Consider the following 18,071-nt stretch of genomic DNA (forward strand, 5'->3'; position numbering starts at 1 on the left):
TTTTGGCGCCAAATTTGATTTAAAGAAGCCAGTTTGTCGCCTTAAGGGAAAGATGCTTAGATTAAGTAAAGAGTGGCGCCTCCGTGTGAGATAAAACCCACCCCTGTTTTCATTCCCCCAGCAAATGGCGCTTATCCTGCTCTTCCTAGCAGCAGGCACCATGAAGTGACATCATCACACCTGCAGCGCCGAGCGCACTGGCGCCATGAGGTCACTACATCACACCGGCTGGGTGAATAGAGAAGCTCGGCCATTGCACTTAACTTTCTTTGTGTCCTCAGGATGCTAAAACAGTTTAATGGGAGACATACCTCAGCCATCTTGGGACCACGGGACAGTCACCGAAATCCGGGACTGTCCCGCCAGATCCAGGATGGTTGGGGAGGTATGGTTACCGATCATTGTACCGATCATTGTCCTGTGCCTGACCCCTGTTAAAAGAATCCTTACTCTGCAGTGGAAACAGAAGAAACTTCTCATATTGCAGGTTTTTTATACATAACTGTAGCCTGTTGTATCCACCGGTGCGTTCAGTTCCTGGTAAATCTGTTGGTTTTGTTTTCTTTTAAATATACATTTTACCTACATAATCTCTCCTCGGTGTGGGCTTGTTACTTTAGGCTATGTGGAGGTGAACACCCTCTGCAGTTCCCAGGTTTCGTTGCACTTCAGGTCATTTCATTTATGTTTCTGTTTTCTAGACGCCGCATTTAAAATTCTTCACCCGAAGACCGTTTCCCACTTTTTCAGGCTGAACAGCAGTAACGCCTTCCTTGAGTTCTTACTGCAGGTAACTTGTAGCTTCTTATTCTCTTGTACAATGTGTTCTTGTTCCAGCTGGAAGTTGTTGTAAGAATGCGGTTTACTCTTCAGGGAACGCCAGAAATAAAAGAACATTACATTGACTCGAAGAAAGACGTTGACCGATACCTCAAGGCGGCTTGTGAGCAGTTCATTCAGCAGCAGAGCAAGATCTTTGTGGAACCATTAGAGGATTTCATGGCAAAGGTACATTTTATGTTGGTTTCATTCCACAGATTACGTCCTGATGTCATCCAGTGTAATATTTTACTGTGCATATGGTGAAATGTGCTTTGTAAAGTGAAATTAAAGGAGTTTTCCTGCCATTTTATATTGATGACCTATTGCAGGTCAGCTGTTTGAAGAGGTGGCAGCGCTCCTTGCGAGCGCTGCTTCCTGTTAATTACACAAATCTTCGTCTCGGAAGTTTCGGTGGTGCAATATAATGACAAGTAATTGCTCAGTTCACTTGAATGGAGCGAGTACTTTATAATTACACTGTGCCGCCGCTCCACAGGAGACCACTCGTAGTGTAATGAAGAGGAAGCAGCCCTCACATGGAGCGCCGCTTCCTCTTCAAACAGCTGATCGGCAGGGGTGCCGGATGTTGAACCCCCTGTCGATCGGATACTGGTGACCTATTCTGATAAGTCATACAGAACAACCCCTTTAAAGGAAACGGACCAGAAATCCTTATCAGTCATTGCCAATACAAAATCACAGCCATGGTGAAAGAATGTCACAAGCTACGCAGGTATATGCAGAAATACATTCTGTTATCCTCTCAGACTAGCTGGAGGTCTTCCATAAAGCTTTTGCTGACCCTCTGGATTTCAAGCGCTGATTATTTGCCTTCACTGCGTTTTTTTTATTTTTATTTTTTTGCATAGAGTATTATTATAAGATCGTTTTACAACAGCCAAAAAAAGCGCCAGTCATGACCTGCTAATCTTGTATTGTACTGCTGCAAATTATGCCGTCCCTTTAGATTACACTGGTGTCAAACTAATTATGTGTTCTACTTCAACCCACTACCTGCTGCGTGTGATTTCACAGGCATAATCCATTGCACTTTAGCTAATAACCTGCCTTATGCAGGGTACAATGACGACGTATGTGTGGCACCATTCTGAGGATCCCTATGGCCTTTGTGCCCTGCCGAACACACATGCTGTGTACATAGCTCTGTTGAGCGCAGGCGCCCTAATGCTGATTTGTATCACTTCTATTGATTGTCACATGTGCAGGCTTTCTGATGCCGTTTTTAAAGGCAAATCAGGTGTGGATCATATAAGAAAGTATTGAGGACAGATACTTCTGATGAACATGTCATCATAACCTAACACTGTATGGTACTACAACTAATAGTCTGTTAAGTTGTGGTGTCTGTTATGCTAGATTATACAACAACTAATAATTGGTTAATTAGCAGTGGTCCGCTTCTGGCAGTAGAGCTACACCCGAACAGTTGGGGTGTCAACTGGTGGTGGGGGATAGTCCATAATTTAGTCAAGGCTGGTGACCCCTTTAATTGTGTCATGCTGTGACACTGTTCTTAAAGGTGGATTTAGATGCATCGATAATCGTCCAGGTCATTGGAAACGACCGTTCCTGCGAACAGTCTTTCCCGATCTTCTGGCCGTCTAAATGTGCCGCCGATCACACGATGAACGAAACGTTCGTTCATTGTGTGATCCTGTTGTTAATGCAGGCACCACCAATCATGGCTTCTGGGCAGCAGATAGTGTGGCCTAAACAACGACCTGCTGCTCAGAAGCCATGATTCTGTATGAGGACGAGGGATGGATATAGTGATCCCCCCCCATCCCCATACAGTGAAGAATATGGCTGCATGTAAATGCAGCAGTCTCCTTCACTGAATGAGCAGCTGACTATTGGAAGGAACGCTTCCTTCCCGACAATCGGCCGCTCGGCCGGGCCGTCTTAATCCACCTTTACTGTAGCTAGTAATCTGCTGCTATCGGTGATGTTACAGAAATAATGTACTGTACTACAGCTAAAAGGTGGAGTATTGTGAGGCCACAATAGTGCTGTATTCTACGGCTAGCAATCTGCTGTGTGCGAGGTCGTAGGAATACTGATGTCTACTAGTTCTACTTATATTTTGATTGTGATTTCATAGTAATATGGAATCACATAGCAGGTTATTAACTGTAATATACCCAGTTACTGTGGCATCATATTCAGCAGATTATTAGTTGTAGTATCATACTGAATTACTGTGACCTCACAATCCATGGATGAATAGCTGAGGGATGATACAGTAACACTATGACACCATATACAGCAGATTATTAGATGTAGTAGCATACTGAATTACTGTGACCTCACAATCCATGGATGAATAGCTGAGGTATGATACAGTAACACTATGACATCATATACAGCAGATTATTAGTTGTAGTATCATACTGAATTACTGTGACCTCACAATCCATGGATGAATAGCTGAGGGATGATACAGTAACACTATGACACCATATACAGCAGATTATTAGATGTAGTAGCATACTGAATTACTGTGACATCACAATCCATGGATGAATAGCTGAGGGATGATACAGTAACACTGACATCATATACAGCAGATTATTAGATGTAGTATCATACAGAATTACTGTGACCTCACAATCCATGGATGAATAGCTGAGGGATGATACAGTAACACTGACCTCATATACAGCAGATTATTAGTTGTATCATCCCTGTGTGAATCGACCTTTAGCTTATAAACCGTTTTTACCTGCTTCTGAACTGACATTTGTTTTTGTAATCCCTCCAGTGAACACCAGGGAGCAGCGTCCTGCTTTAGTATCATTAGAGTCCTAGGGCTAGCACCGTAAAACATGAATTTGTGTCTGCACATCTACAACAAACTGGCTTACCATTTTAAAGTACATTATTTTGTGAAAAGTTGACCAGTATTTTTATGTATAATTATTTTATCTTTTTTGTAAAACTCTATTAACTACATTTTAACAGCAAAATCTAAGGATCGCTATGAGTGTGATTGGTCCTGTGCACCAAGTGAGATGCACCTAATTTAGGGGGCTGGGGGCTGTTTCAGTGTTGCGCCATAATTCACACCAGCCCACCCTTTTTTCACCACATTAGAAAAGTGGCGAGAAGCACAGAAATTACAGGTCAGATATGGCATGCACCATAATTGGCGACTTTTTAACTCTGCTTTGTGTCGTCAAAACGGTGATAAATATCCATCGACCTGTAAATATTTCTTCCAGACCTCCGTTCAGCTCTGGACACTCTGTTATTACAGATTCTGTCCTTTTTAAGTATCATATTAGATTTCCCCCTACGAGTTACACCCAACCTTTTTATGTTTCAGTCATTGCGTCAGTCATTCTGTCTCTGGATTCTTACACTTATCCATCTATAGCCACTTTGGACACTGACCTCTATTTCTGTGGTCTTGATCTTCTCATTACTAAAGCCAATTGTTGCCATAAAAATATTTACGGTATCTACGTCTTCCTTACCTTTGATGCAGTAAAAATTCTTGTGCATATCATCATTATATCCCAGTTTGACAAATTCACCACTTTTCTCTGCAGTCTACCATCAAACTGACCTGTACCGCTCCAGACTTTGTCAGTCTACTCAGCCAGCCAGAGATGGCCCCTCTTCAGTAATCTCTAGATACCAACCCGAATGCTGATTCTACTCTGCACATGATCTCATTCTTTAATGTGCTTTTATTAATCAAATTCTTACGTATAAATGTAGTGCTCCTTCTCTCCCTTGGATTAACCTAGAGTCTTCAGTTGCAGCCTAAAAACCCACATATTTTGACAGGTCTGTAGTTGCTTTACCTTGGCTAATCTGTGGACATTGCAGCACTCCTGGCTTTGGGTCACTGTCTCTAGACTAGACTGTGGAGGGAAGGTCTGCAGCGCTTATGCTAGATTGTGGACGGAAGGTCTGCAGCGCTTGCGCTAGACTGTGGACAGAAGGTCTGCAGCGCTTGCGCTAGACTGTGGACAGAAGGTCTGCAGCGCTTGGAGAAAACAATCCCTACATTCTGGCTGTCTGCAGCTGCCATTAGGGGGTGCTTATTGGCTTCTTGCCTACTGCCATACATTAAACTCTTAAGACCACTACAGCTGTCACTGAGGGGAAAGGAGGGGCTGTGAAGCAGCTCAATGCAGAGAGTACTTCACAGTTAGCTCCGCCTCCAGTGCACAAAAGATATGCTTGTACTACTGTCTCCCACCCCTACATAGTACTGCTGGCAGTTTATCATGGTTAAAACTGCTGAAAGATTCCCCTTAAATTTACATCCTATTCATCAGGGCTCCAGACTTGAAATACATGACTACAGTTATTACCAGTGTGACAGTTTTTTTTTTGCCATTGGGTGTCTTGCAACTGTATACAAAGAAGGAATTTATACAAACTATATTGATTATTATTTTTTATTTTTTTTGTATAGGTGACTGCATTGAAGACCATGGCTAATCAAGGTGGCCCCAAATACAGCCTATCCCAACAGCCGTGGGCGCAGCCAGGTTGGTGAGACAATCCATCGTTATGTTTTATATTATATATACAATAGTTGGTGATTTCCATCTCTCTGAATGGAGAGCTACACAAGGTTCCTAGAGAATTTACTTGGCCAAAGCAGAACATCCTCCTCACCCCCTCCTCCCCGTCTTCTAAATGATCTTTTACCTTCTGGCTTTCTTCCCAACTAGAAGTGACGCATACATAACCAGGCTTTTGTCATTTTCCACTGTGTTCTTAGTAATGGAGAACAGTTCTGCTTGACATTTCTGTAGAACGTGGCTCAGGTAACTGTCCAGAGACTGCCCTTGTTTCACTTATGATACGTTGTGGTCGTCTTGTTCTGCAGCCACAGAAATCTTGGGCAGTAATTGTGCAGTAACCACGGGTCAGAGTAATCCCTGCGAGTACACTAATGGGGGACATTTATCAATGATGGCGTAATTTGCACCAAACAAATAGTTGCATTACAAATCAAAAGTGGTGATTTGTTTCACCTCGTAGATCAAAAGGCGTACTGCACTTTTAAAATGTGACTTTTTTAAATATAATCTCGATTTGCTACATTTTAACGCCAGTAGCACTAAAATGCGCCATTTCAACCAGCCCTGCCAGACCACACTCACTTGCGACTTTTGAAGCATATTTGCGACGTTTCCAGTGATAAATTGTGACTTTTGGCCCAGACTCGGGACATTTTTATTATTGTTTTGTTCTTCTTGGATGTCAATTTATTGAAAAAACCCTGTTGTTTAGCTCATTTATATTAGATAAAAATAAATGCGTGCTGTTTTAATACTTAGGGCTCTTTCACACTTGTGTTGTCCGGATCCGTCGTGTACTCCATTTGCCGGAGGTGCCCGCCGGATCCGTAACACCGCAAGTGAACTGAAAGCATTTGAAGACTGATCAGTCTTCAAAATGCGTTCAGTGTTACTATGGCAGCCAGGACGCTATTAAAGTCCTGGTTGCCATAGTAGTAGTGGGGAGCAGTATACTTACCGTCCGTGCGGCTCCCGGGGCGCTCCAGAATGACGTCAGAGCGCCCCATGCGCATGGATGATATGATCCATGTGATCACGTCATCCATGCGCGTGGGGCGCCCTGACGTCACTCTGGAGCGCCCGGGGAACCGCACGGACGGTAAGTATACTGCTCCCCACTACACTTTACCATGGCAAACAGGACTTTAGCGTCCTGGCAGCCATGGTAACCATTCAGAAAAAGCTAAACGACGTTTAGCTTAAGGCCGGATCCGGATTAATGCCTTTCAATGGGCATTAATTCCGGATCCGGCCTTGCGGCAAGTGTTCAGGATTTTTGGCCGGAGCAAAAAGCGCAGCATGCTGCGGTATTTTCTCCGGCCAAAAAACGTTCCGGTCCTGAACTGAAGACATTCTGATGCATCCTGAACGGATTTCTCTCCATTCAGAATGCATGGGGATAATCCTGATCAGGATTCTTCCGGCATAGAGCCCGACGACGGAACTCTATGCCGGAACAGAACAATGCAAGTGTGAAAGAGCCCTTACCGATCACTTCTTTTTTTCTTTTCATAAATGCGACTTTTTGACAAAAAGCCAAATTTTTCTGCCATAAATGGGACTTTTTGCACAGAACTCTACCACATAAGCTAGTTTACTTGTCCGCGACAATTTGAGCCGTTTCTGCTGATAAGAGGATGATAAATGAGGTGTAATATGCGCCAAATAGCCCCGCCCACTTTGATATTTATAACTCATTTCTGTCAGGATGCATTCTTTATGGTGAAAATTCTGGAGAAAATTGTTATAATTGGCACAAATAAAAACGCCATTGTTTTTGGCGCATTTTTCGCAGTTTTCTGGCCCAACATGCTTAGTAAATGTCCCTCATTGGGTAGGAAAGAAAACTGATACCAATTCAGTAATTAAATGGCATCTGTCAGATTTGTACCTATGAAGCTGGCTGACCTGTTATATGTGCACTTGGCAGCTGATGGCATCTGTGTTGGTCCTATGTTCATATGTGGCCGCATTCCTGAGAAAAATGATGTTTTAATATATGCAAATGAGCCTCTAGGAGCAACAGGGGCATTTCCATTACTCCTAGAAGCTCTGCTCTCTCTGCAGCTGCTGCGTCTTCTGCACTTTGACAGGGTCGAGCAGAGAAAACATCTTCACATCTGCCTGGCCCTCTCAATCAAAGTGCAGAAGACGCAGCAGCTGCAGAGAGAGCAGAGCTTCTAGGCGTAATGGTAACGCCCCTGTTGCTCCTAGAGGCTCATTTGCATATATTAGGAGGCTTCATTTTTCTCAGCAATGCGGGCACGTATGAACATGGCACCAACACAAATATCTTCAGTTGCCAAGAGCACATGTAACAGGTCAGCCAGTTTCATAGGTACAAATCTGACAGATGCCCTTTAACAAAATTAGATAAAAGGGGAAGCTCTCAAATTACTGGAGGGGGGGGTCACTTCTGGAAATTGTATTTGTACAGTTGTATTTCCTGAAATTGTACTGTATATTCTTTGTTTTACTTAAAGGGGGTTCTGCAGTTTTTTTTTTTAAACTGATGATCATCAGCATCTGATCGGTGGGGGTCCGACACCCGGGACCCCTGCCGATCAGCTGTTTGAGAAGTCCATAGTGCCGCGGCCTTCTCGTTGTTTACCGCAGGCCCAGTGACATCACGACTAGTATCACTGGCCTGGGCTTGCAGTAAACAGCGAGAAGGCCGCGGCACTACTGCCAGCGTCGCTGCCTTCTCAAACAGCTGATCGGCAAGGGTCCTGGGTGTCGGACCCCTGCCGATCAGATGCTGATGATCTATCCAGAGGATAGATCATCAGTTTAAAAAAACTGCAGAACCCCTTTAAAGAGGAATGTCTTATTTCTCATTTTCCTATTCCCACTGCACTCACCGTCGAAAAATATAATGCCTAGAAATATCATATCTTATAGGAGAGGACATTGAGGCACAAATATATTGCTCTTAAGCAAGAACAGAGAGGACTGATAGTTTGTGACAATCCCTCAGGCACAGGCTGCATAGAGCCATATTTTGGGCATTTCTGGTGTAGATATAGTATGCATTGACACGCTGCTCCCCCCCTGCACACTTAAAGCTCAGGCAAAATTGGAATGGCCACTCGCTTTGCTTGCCTATAGCTTGCAATAAACTGTAAGAAGGGTTAAATGAAAGCTTTTCTGTACATCTTCATTCACACATTGCACATTTGAACAGTATTTTAAACGGTGGTTGTAGAACAAATCCAGACGAGAGCACGGGAAATATAATGGGAAGATTTGGCCTTCTTTTCTCTGCAGCCACTCTTCTTTTTAGCTTCAAAATCCGACGGTAAATGCTGATCAAATCTGCAATGTGTGCATTAGGCCTAAAATGCGGGATATTTCTGTAAGTGCTCATCTTCTGTTGCTTTTTAACGCTATGATTTTGTAATTCTTTGTTTGCATTATGTCTCTATTTAAATTTGCGTCAGATTTGCTGCAGATTTTGTCATTTTTCCCAGTAAAAATATCCCTGCGTTCACAGTTGTTTTTCCCACCCCGGGGGTAAGCCTACACACCCTATTAGAAGTCAGTGGGGTCCGTCGGGCACCGCTGCCTTCCCAGGTGTGATGGATCCTGTGCAGATCCCATTATAAACGGAGTCTAAAGCTGCTGATACACCTATGACTACAGGGGGCCGGCTTGGTTGTTACTACTACTGCCATTTGAGTAATACAACGATGACAGAGTGTTTGCCAAAATTTTTATCAAAGTCAGTATGGATTTTGTCGGCTGCAACCAAGTGTATGGCATGATTGGCCAACCATTTGTCACTTTACGCAAGCCCACTCTGTTGGCTTTTATTTTCACCGAATTAGTCTGGCAAATGGATGGTTGGATCGTTTTCATAAACGATGCGCTGGACGATTGACCACCCGCAGTCTGGACCATTATAATCATGTGTGCGGCCGCTTTAAGATTAGAGCCTTTCCAGCATTTGTTTGACGTTGGCCTGTATTACGTCCATGGTTGTACTTCTCATTGATGATTCCTAGAAGGTTTTTCCTTTATCGCTCATTGTTGAATGTGTCTTTGTTCCTCAGTAAAGATTAATGACCTGGTGGCTTCCACCTACAAGACCATAAAAACCAAACTGCCGGTGACGCTGAGGAGCATGTCAGTTTACCTTGCTAACAAAGACACAGAATTCATTCTCTTCAAGCCAGTCCGGGTGAGTACTTTTCCAGAGCTAACCGCATGCTACTCCTTTATGGGTTTCTGGTTTTAGAAGGCTTTATCAGAAGGCTAGCTCTTGATTTATGAAAGGTCTCAGTAAAGCTGGCACCTTTCAATGCAGTGGTCTTAACATTTTTTTTTCTTACCTGTACATTGATATGGATCATAAAGTTCTTTTTCTGATTGAAGACCCTGTCATAGCTATGAGATGGCTTTTCTCAATTTTATTTTAATTTATATATCTTTCTGTACCTTGCAGCATCAGTGTCCACCTCTCTTGGAGACCAATATGTTCCTTAGAGCCCAATGCAGCACCACCTGCAGCTATACATGGGCTTTGTTCACACCACAGTATATACACCTTAATTATAGCCCTGATGTATGCAGATATATATATATATTTTTACAAAGTTTTATTTATTATATATTTATATAATTCTATTATATATGATTGTTTCCTTTTTTTCTTGCTGTATTGTTACAGAGCAACATTCAGCAAGTCTTCCAGAAGATCCACCTGCTGTTGAAAGAAGAATTCAGCAGCGAGGATTTACAGATCATCGCGTGTCCTTCGATGGAACAGGTACAATTATTGAAGTGCTCTTATGCAGTGATAATCCTCAGTACCAAGTGTGCAGCCAACTCAGACATGTTATTTTTTATCCACTCCACTTTACTCTTTCAGGCCTCACATCTCGTTTTTATGGCTTTACTCTTTATATATTAGCAGCATTCTATATATGCAACCACAGTTGCTCAGTTGTTTTTGCAACACTGGAATTTAACCGGCATCCCCTATGTGGATGTGGAAAATGATGGAACAACGTACATTTGACAATTAACTTCTTCTAGCTTTATACAATAATAGCAAACATAGAAAACATTTTGTGCACGCCCATAGGTACTGATCCAAAAGTATGTTATATCATTTTATTAGACCTTATACCTTATTTTTTGCCCTATAACACGCGCCTGCCTTTAGGATGTACCTAGGTTTTAGAGGAGGAAAATAAGAAAAAAAAAAATTTCATCAGATCTCCATTGTTAATCGGATCTCAGCTCAGAGCCCCAATCAAACTCCCAATGTGAATCAGACCTCAGATCAGACCCCCCAATGTTAACCTCTTCACGACCGCAATCTGTATATATACGTGATAGCTGCACATACCCCGTGCAGCTATCACGTGTATAGACGTCAAGCCAGCTCTTTAATCCAAACGCTGCAAAGCGCTTGGATTAAAGCTTCTGCCCCTGCCCTGGTGCTGTCACGGACAGCATACAGTCTAGTAATGCCAGCAAGGGGCCAATCAGAGTGGCCCCTTGCCGGCAATCGATCCGATTGGTTAGTCTGTGCAGACTAACCAATCGGATCGCGGCAGTGTTAAAATGCCGGTTTCAGGCTCTGATCTGTGGTCTGCAGATCACAGCCTGAAATCGGTAATGTGTCCTTAAGCCCCCGATCTGTGCCCCCTTCTTGTTCTTGTCCTTCTTACCCTGCCACCGATGCGGTCCGCCCCCTCCTGCCCCGATCTGTGCCCCCTTCTTGTCCTTATTCTTATCCTGCCCCCGATGCGGTCCGCCCCCTCCTGCCCCGATCTGAGCCGCCGCCATCAGCGTTCCTGAGCCGCCGCCATCAGCAGCGTGTGTCAGCTCTATGCTGACACTGCTGTAACCGCATAGATGCCGCAGTAGCGGCATCCATGGGGTTAATAGAGGGAGGGTCTCCCTCTCTCAACCATCAGGGCTGCTGCGATCGCAGCGCCCGATTGTTGCCATGGCAACCGGACGCTTTGCAAAAGCGTCCGGTTGCCATGGCATAGGCGTCCGGTGCTGCCACCTACAGGCATCTGATTGTATTATACTTTGCAATGCAAAAGCATTGCAAAGTATAGTACAACCATCAGCCCCACTGGATCTTCAAGATCCAAGAGGGAACTGATAAAAAAAAAAAAATTGAAAATAATAAAAGTAAAAATAAATAAATAAAAATGTAAAAAATAAATTTCCTTTTCCTATAAAAAAAAAACTAACAAAAACCACACATATTAGGTGTCACCGCGTCCGTAGCGACCATCTCTATAAATATATCACATCATCAACCCCGTCCAATAAACACCATAAAAAATAAAAACGGTGTAAAAAAATAAGCCATTTTTGTCACCTTAGATCACAAAAAGTGCAACACCAAGCGATCAAAAAAGGCGTATATACCCCAAAATAGTACCAATCAAACCGTTACCTCATCCCGCAAAAAAAGCCCATATTTAAGACAATCACCCAAAAAATAAAAAAGCTATGGCTCTCAGATTATGGAGACACTAAAACATCATTTTTTGGGTTTCAGAAATGCTATTATTGTGTAAAACTTAAATAAATAAGAAAAAGTATACATATTGGGTATTGCCACATCCGTAACGATCTGCTCTATAAAACAGTCACATGACCTAACCCCTCAGATGAACGCTGTAAAAAAACAAAAAAAAAAACTGTTCCAAAACAGCCAATTTTTTGGCCACCTTGTCCCATAAAGTGTAATAATGAATGATCAAAAAATCCTATGTACCCAAAAATGGTACCAATAAAAACCTCAACTCTTTCTGCAAAAAATGAGCCCCTGCACAAGACGATCGGTAGAAAAATAAAAAACATATGGCGTTCAGAAAGCCAATCCAGCAAAATCTGCCTTCCAAAAACCATGCGGCGCTCCTTTCCTTCTGCGCCCTGCCGTGCGCCCTTACATCAGTTTACGACCACATGTTGGGTGTTTCTGTAAACCGCAGAATCAGAGTAATAAATATTGAGTTTTGTTTGGCTGTTAACCCTTAATGTGTTAAAGAAGAAAATGTAATAAAATAGAAAATCTGCTAAAAAAGTGAAATTTTGAAATTTCCTCTCCATTTTCCTTTAATTCTTGTGGAACACCTAAAGGGTTAATAACGTTTGTAAAATTGGTTTTAAGTAACTTGAGGGGTCTAGTTTCTACAATGGGGTCATTTATGGGGGTATCTACTATATAGGCCCCACAAAGTGACTTCAGACCTGAACTAGTCCTTAAAAAGTGGGTTTTGGAAATTTTCTTAAAAATTTTAAGAATTGCTTCTAAACTTCTAAGCCTTGTAACGTCCTAAAAAAATAAAATAACATTTCCAAAATGATGCCAACATAAAGTAGACATATGAGGAATGTTATGTAATAAATATTTTATGAGGTATCACTTTCTGCCGCGCTGTGCTGTGACCCGATATTGCACAGAGTGTGGTCAGAGAGCACGCCGATATCCTCACGCTGTGCGCAGGTCACAATATAGCGTGAAGAGCCCTGCAGGGGAAGACCAGGAAGAGGTGAGTACAGAGCAGGAAAAGGGAGCACTGCATTCACCGCTCCACATTCCTCATGTACTAATGAGCGCTTCCATAATGGAAGCGCTCATTAGTATTTGCCACATAAGACACACTGACCTTCCACCTCCCCACTTTGGAAGGGAAAAAAATGCGTCTTTTAGGATGAAACATACAATACATACATGACACACAACCCAAAAAATAACACAGTACATAAACAGATAAGGGGTTAGCTCAATAAATACGTACAGCAGCACAGACCCATGATATCATTGAATCAAACATAAAGTAAGAAGAATGTTAATGGCGTTTATTTTGTAGTATTGATTTTATTTATTTTTTTATGTCTTTTTTTTATTTTTTATGGCAGCACATGTGAATACACGATTATACATAGACCAGTGCTGTCAGCAGATGCTGAATTGTAAGGCTTGCTGGGGCGAACCCTAGTGCATATGCTTAGTGTATATCAGCATCCTAGAGGAAAATTGATTGTTTGCTGGGAACCACAGCAGCTCCAATATAAACATGGTTGTCTGTGATGACAAAGCCTTTGATGAGTCGTGTACTAGCTACATATTAATTTATAACCTACCTACGTTTTTGATGCATTTAACCTTATGTTCATGAAACCCATTCTTTGCTATTTGCTTTATTGTAATCCCACTAGAAGTATGGATCACAACTGTTCGTAGTCAGTGAGAAGAGCGGTGCAGGGAATCCCTGGGGAATTCAGTTGCCTTACACCTTTACTGGCACTTGAGGAAAATGCCATTTTTTTTTCCAAAAAGCAATTTTGCTGGTCTTTGGATGCTTCAAATGTTTTAGATGCAAACAGATTTCTCAGTGTCTCATGCTAGGATATTGCATAGATAACTGGTAAAATTAGAGAGGGTTGTTTGAGGCTAGGCCCATTAAAGTGAATGAGGCTGAGCTTCAATACCAGTCACTACCAAGGACTAAAGGGGTATGGTTAGATTTTATTTATATTTTTTTGTAATTTTGGACAATCCTTTAATGCCTATGAAATGGAGATAAGCAAATTGATTTGTATGAGTCGATTTGTCTCATCAAGCAGAGTTCTACACCTGTGAAGGGCTGTCCCAAATCTGAGGGTGCTCCCCCTGCTGCTTGATTGATATGCTGGCCTTGACAATCTCACGCCTGTGCTGCTGCTCCAAGTAGTGGCGCAAATGCAGAGGCTGTGCTTCCACTTCCGGGCCGTGACTGTGTGCTGTTCCAGTAGTGGAAACAATACCTCTGAAGGACTTTCAGGGCTGACTGAGATGTCTGGTCCTGTCAATCAAGGAGCAGGGGGAGCAGCTTTAGGGACATCCCTTCTCAGAGAACTGTAGAACTCGGCTTGATGATTCATCTCCACTTAATAGTCACCTTAAAGAGGTTGTCCCACTATAAGAACTTTCCTATCCACAGGATAGGAGAGAAGTATCTGATGACTGAGGGTCATCAGTTTCCGTTTTTCCGTTCAAAGATAGAACATGTCCTATTATTGCCAGAAAATCACGTTCCGTGGCTCCATTCAAGTCAATGGGTCCGCAGAAAAAAAACTGAACACATACGGAAATGCATCCGTATGTCTTCCGTATCCGTTCCGTTTTTGCTGAACCATCTATTGAAAATGTTATGCCCAGCCCAATTTTTTCTATGTAATTACTGTATACTGTATATGGCATACAGAAAAACGGAAAGGAAACGGAAACACAACGGAACTCAAAAATGTAACAACGGATCCGTAAAAAAACGGACCGCAAAAAACGATAAAAGCCATACGTCCGTGTGAACTAGGCCTAATAGATTGAATGGATCACTGCTCAATTCACTTTGGAGACTCTGGCACCTCTTTCTTTTGGTTGGTGGGGATCCCAGCAGTCAGAAGCCCACCAATCAGATATTTATCTTACTGTGGGTAGGGGATAATTTCTTCTGGTGGGACAACCCCTTTTAATTAAAGAAACTGATAGAAAATGACACGTTTTGTGATAAACATTGCATTAATGCACCTGTGTTAGAAAATCTTAAAGGAACATTGAACACAGAAAATGCACAAATAAAAAACTCTTAGCACTTCCTCTCTGAATATCCTCATTTCCTTTGATTCTATTCTGTCTTATGTTACTGTTAAAACGGAGAAATGTATAAAGAAATCTTCTAGGTGTCCTAGGAGATCAGCCATGTCCCCCCTCCTCTTTCTCACTGTCCTGCATCTGGCTGTAAGACAACAGGCTGGAGCAGGAGCCTCCACCTCTGTCCTGTCAGCTGTAGGAAAGATGGCTAATCCTTGCCATTTCAGCCAGTCTCCAGCCAAAGATGGAAAAGATAAATTGGAAAATAACCTATTTTCTCTGAGATTTCTACAAGACTGTGTCGGGATCTTGCAGAAAATGCTGCACACTGACGGAGAGAGAGCAGCTATGTTTCCTGTTTGCTTTTATCATTCAGTTCTAGGTTTAGTGCTCCTTTAAATGCCCCTATGGGTAGTGGATTTCTTATAAATAACTGTATTCACTATTGACTTGCCTTCTGAGCGGTTTATACATTTGAGGGGGGACCAGTCCTTTGTTTCCATGGCAACGTAGCAGCTTCCTACCTATACAAATAAAAGTACCGAGGCAGCATTTTCTTCTGCTTGTCGGCTGGAGTTTCTAGAGGAGATGTGTGTACTCATGCATGCAATGCAGTAGCCCATATAAAATGTGCATTATGCCAGGAAGCATGCAAAGCAAATCTACACGCGCACATTTTGTAGGCATGAATGTATTTGAAGTGGCTAAAAATAAAACTTTCCCAACCCTCAGCAAGGACCAGAGGAAGCGATGAGACATATTCTAGAAGAAGCGTTAGTTTTAATCTGTCATGTGCTGACAAGTGTGTCTTCTTTTAGGTCAATCTATTGCTCTCGATGTCTAAATAGCTGAAGATTGCTAAACTTTTCCCATTTGTCTGGATGCTCCTGGGAGAAATGAAGCAGAAAGGCAGAAGTGATGTCCTGCAGGACGGCGCAGGTTATTGCAGAGAGACATGCATCTGAAAGGAAAGCCGATGAATCCAGTGTACCAAAGCACTTCTGTTCTCTAAAATGCGCTTAGTTGTTCACATTGAAGTTCTTCTCCTGCCGGTCAGTCTGAGGTTCCACAAAAGTTACCCCAGGAAACGGAGCCTCGGGTACACAGACCCCACATAAGAGGCCATTGCTCCGCTTGTATCCCCATAAATTGACCTTTTTAAAATGATGCGTAAATTAATGTTTGAATTTATTTAAAACTTTGTTTTAATATTGATTAAAATAAGATCTATACTGTGTATGTATGTATGTATGTATGTATGTATGTATGTGTGTGTGTATATATATATATATATATATATATATATATATATATATATATATATACACATACACATACACATACACATACACATACACATACACATACACATACACATACACATACACATACACATACACACACACACACACACACACACACACACACACACACCTCTTGCTCCCCGAATATAATAAAAATATTTAAAAAAATCAAATTCTACCTAGCCACAACTATATTGCTTTAGGTCCCCCCTCCCCAGTTCCTACTTTTCTTTTTTGTGTTCACATATAATGGAAATTCAGCTGTCAGGACTGTTGACGTATACAAATGGTTAAATACCTTCAGTGCTACCTATCTTATAGAATGGCGAGGTCCTTTGAGTTCTTTATAGTGGATGTAGCTGGTCACATACACTTTCAGATTCCATTGAATTGATGTGTTTAAGGAGTTGTTCAGGATTAGAAAAACATGGCTGCTTCATTCGGAACTGTGCCACACCCGTCCACAGGTTGTATTTGGTATTGCAGCTCCAATCATTTCTGTGGAGCTGAACTTGCAGTATCGGACACAACCCATGGATAGGTGCGGTGCTGTTCCTGGGAGAAAGCAGCCATGTTTATGAAGTCCTGCACAATGGGCCATTTGATGGTGGGTGGTGCCGGTTCCTGGTCTTTTTGCATTGCTGCGTTAACGCTCCTTCTGCAGTCTGGGTGCACAGAAGATGAAAACAGAAGCTCTTTTATCCACTTGGGCTTCAGTTTTGTCTTTTACATAGCAATAGATGAGCGCCATAGCAGATTTAGTGGCAAGTGCCACCACAGGGGCCACTTTTCCCTGAAACGGACAGTGTAAATAGTGTAATTTTATAATAAAATGTACCAAAATATATACATATGCAAGTAACCATCATAGAATAAAATACAATTAAAGGAAAAAAACATCTCCTCCCAAGCCATCACCATATCCTCCTATTCACCCGAGTGTGTGTGTGTGTGTGTGTGTGTGTATATTAGGTATCAAAATACTAGACACAAATTAGGGAGCCCATTTTAACTTATTTTGATTTATTTTTGAATCCAAGAACTAAAATTTGAAAAATAAAAATATATATTTTTTTGTACTTTACCCCAAATAAAACTAGAAAAAAAAAATATATATATCACTCTAAAAATATATATTAATAAACAGCCCTGTGTGTCATGGAAAGAAATGCTGCAAAAATTATTTTGGTAGCCCGACAAAAAAGAAGTTTGAACCGTTAAACTTCCATGTATGCAAAATTGTAAAAATAAAGTCTGGTCATTAAAGGGCTGTCCAACTTTTTTTAAGCTTTTTAATTCTCCCAGAATATCCCCCCTCCGCCCCCGCCCCCATACTTGTGGAGGCAAGCATACTTACCTGCTTTCAGCTCTTTTGGTCCACTGCTCTCTTTGCCGTGCTCCAGTCTCCACATATAAACTTCTGTACAGGCGGGGGTCACGTGCACTGCTGTAGCCAATGATTGGCTGTAGCAGTGACCCAGTGATGTGCCGCTTCTGAGGCCAGTTATTAGATGCAGTGGCACACGGGACTCTGGTCCATGCTGGACAATTATATGCAGGAATTGGAGCAGAGCGGACCTAAGGAGTCTGAACTGAGCAGCGAGGTGCTCGTCTCCACATGTCTGGTGAGGGGGGGAGGAATAAAAGTCATAAAAAGCTGGTTAACCCCTTTCAGGCCTGGTCATTAAGGGATTAAGGTTTAAAGACTGCCAGTCCCTTGTATTAGTAACAAAGACAAGTGTTACATGGCCACCAGTGCTATGGCTACAT

General features: G+C 42.2%; 1 protein-coding gene across 2 annotated transcripts in view; it reads left to right on the forward strand.

Annotated features, from left to right (window-relative positions):
- Positions 1 to 16,248, forward strand: part of COG3 (component of oligomeric golgi complex 3) — a 91,703-nt gene extending 75,455 nt beyond the window's left edge. The window contains exons 18-23 of one of the 2 annotated variants that reach the window (XM_040425438.1): positions 702 to 790; positions 874 to 1,008; positions 5,273 to 5,348; positions 9,440 to 9,567; positions 10,057 to 10,155; positions 15,816 to 16,248. In XM_040425438.1, the coding sequence (XP_040281372.1) occupies positions 702 to 790; positions 874 to 1,008; positions 5,273 to 5,348; positions 9,440 to 9,567; positions 10,057 to 10,155; positions 15,816 to 15,845 (557 nt within the window). In that variant the 3' untranslated portion in view covers positions 15,846 to 16,248. The remainder of the gene's footprint in view (positions 1 to 701; positions 791 to 873; positions 1,009 to 5,272; positions 5,349 to 9,439; positions 9,568 to 10,056; positions 10,156 to 15,815) is intronic. The other variant, XM_040425439.1, reaches the window with a different exon arrangement.
- Positions 16,249 to 18,071: the final 1,823 nt, after the last annotated feature.

The sequence above is a fragment of the Bufo bufo genome, chromosome 3 (genome assembly GCF_905171765.1).
Source record: "Bufo bufo chromosome 3, aBufBuf1.1, whole genome shotgun sequence".
Taxonomy (NCBI): Eukaryota; Metazoa; Chordata; class Amphibia; order Anura; family Bufonidae; genus Bufo; species Bufo bufo.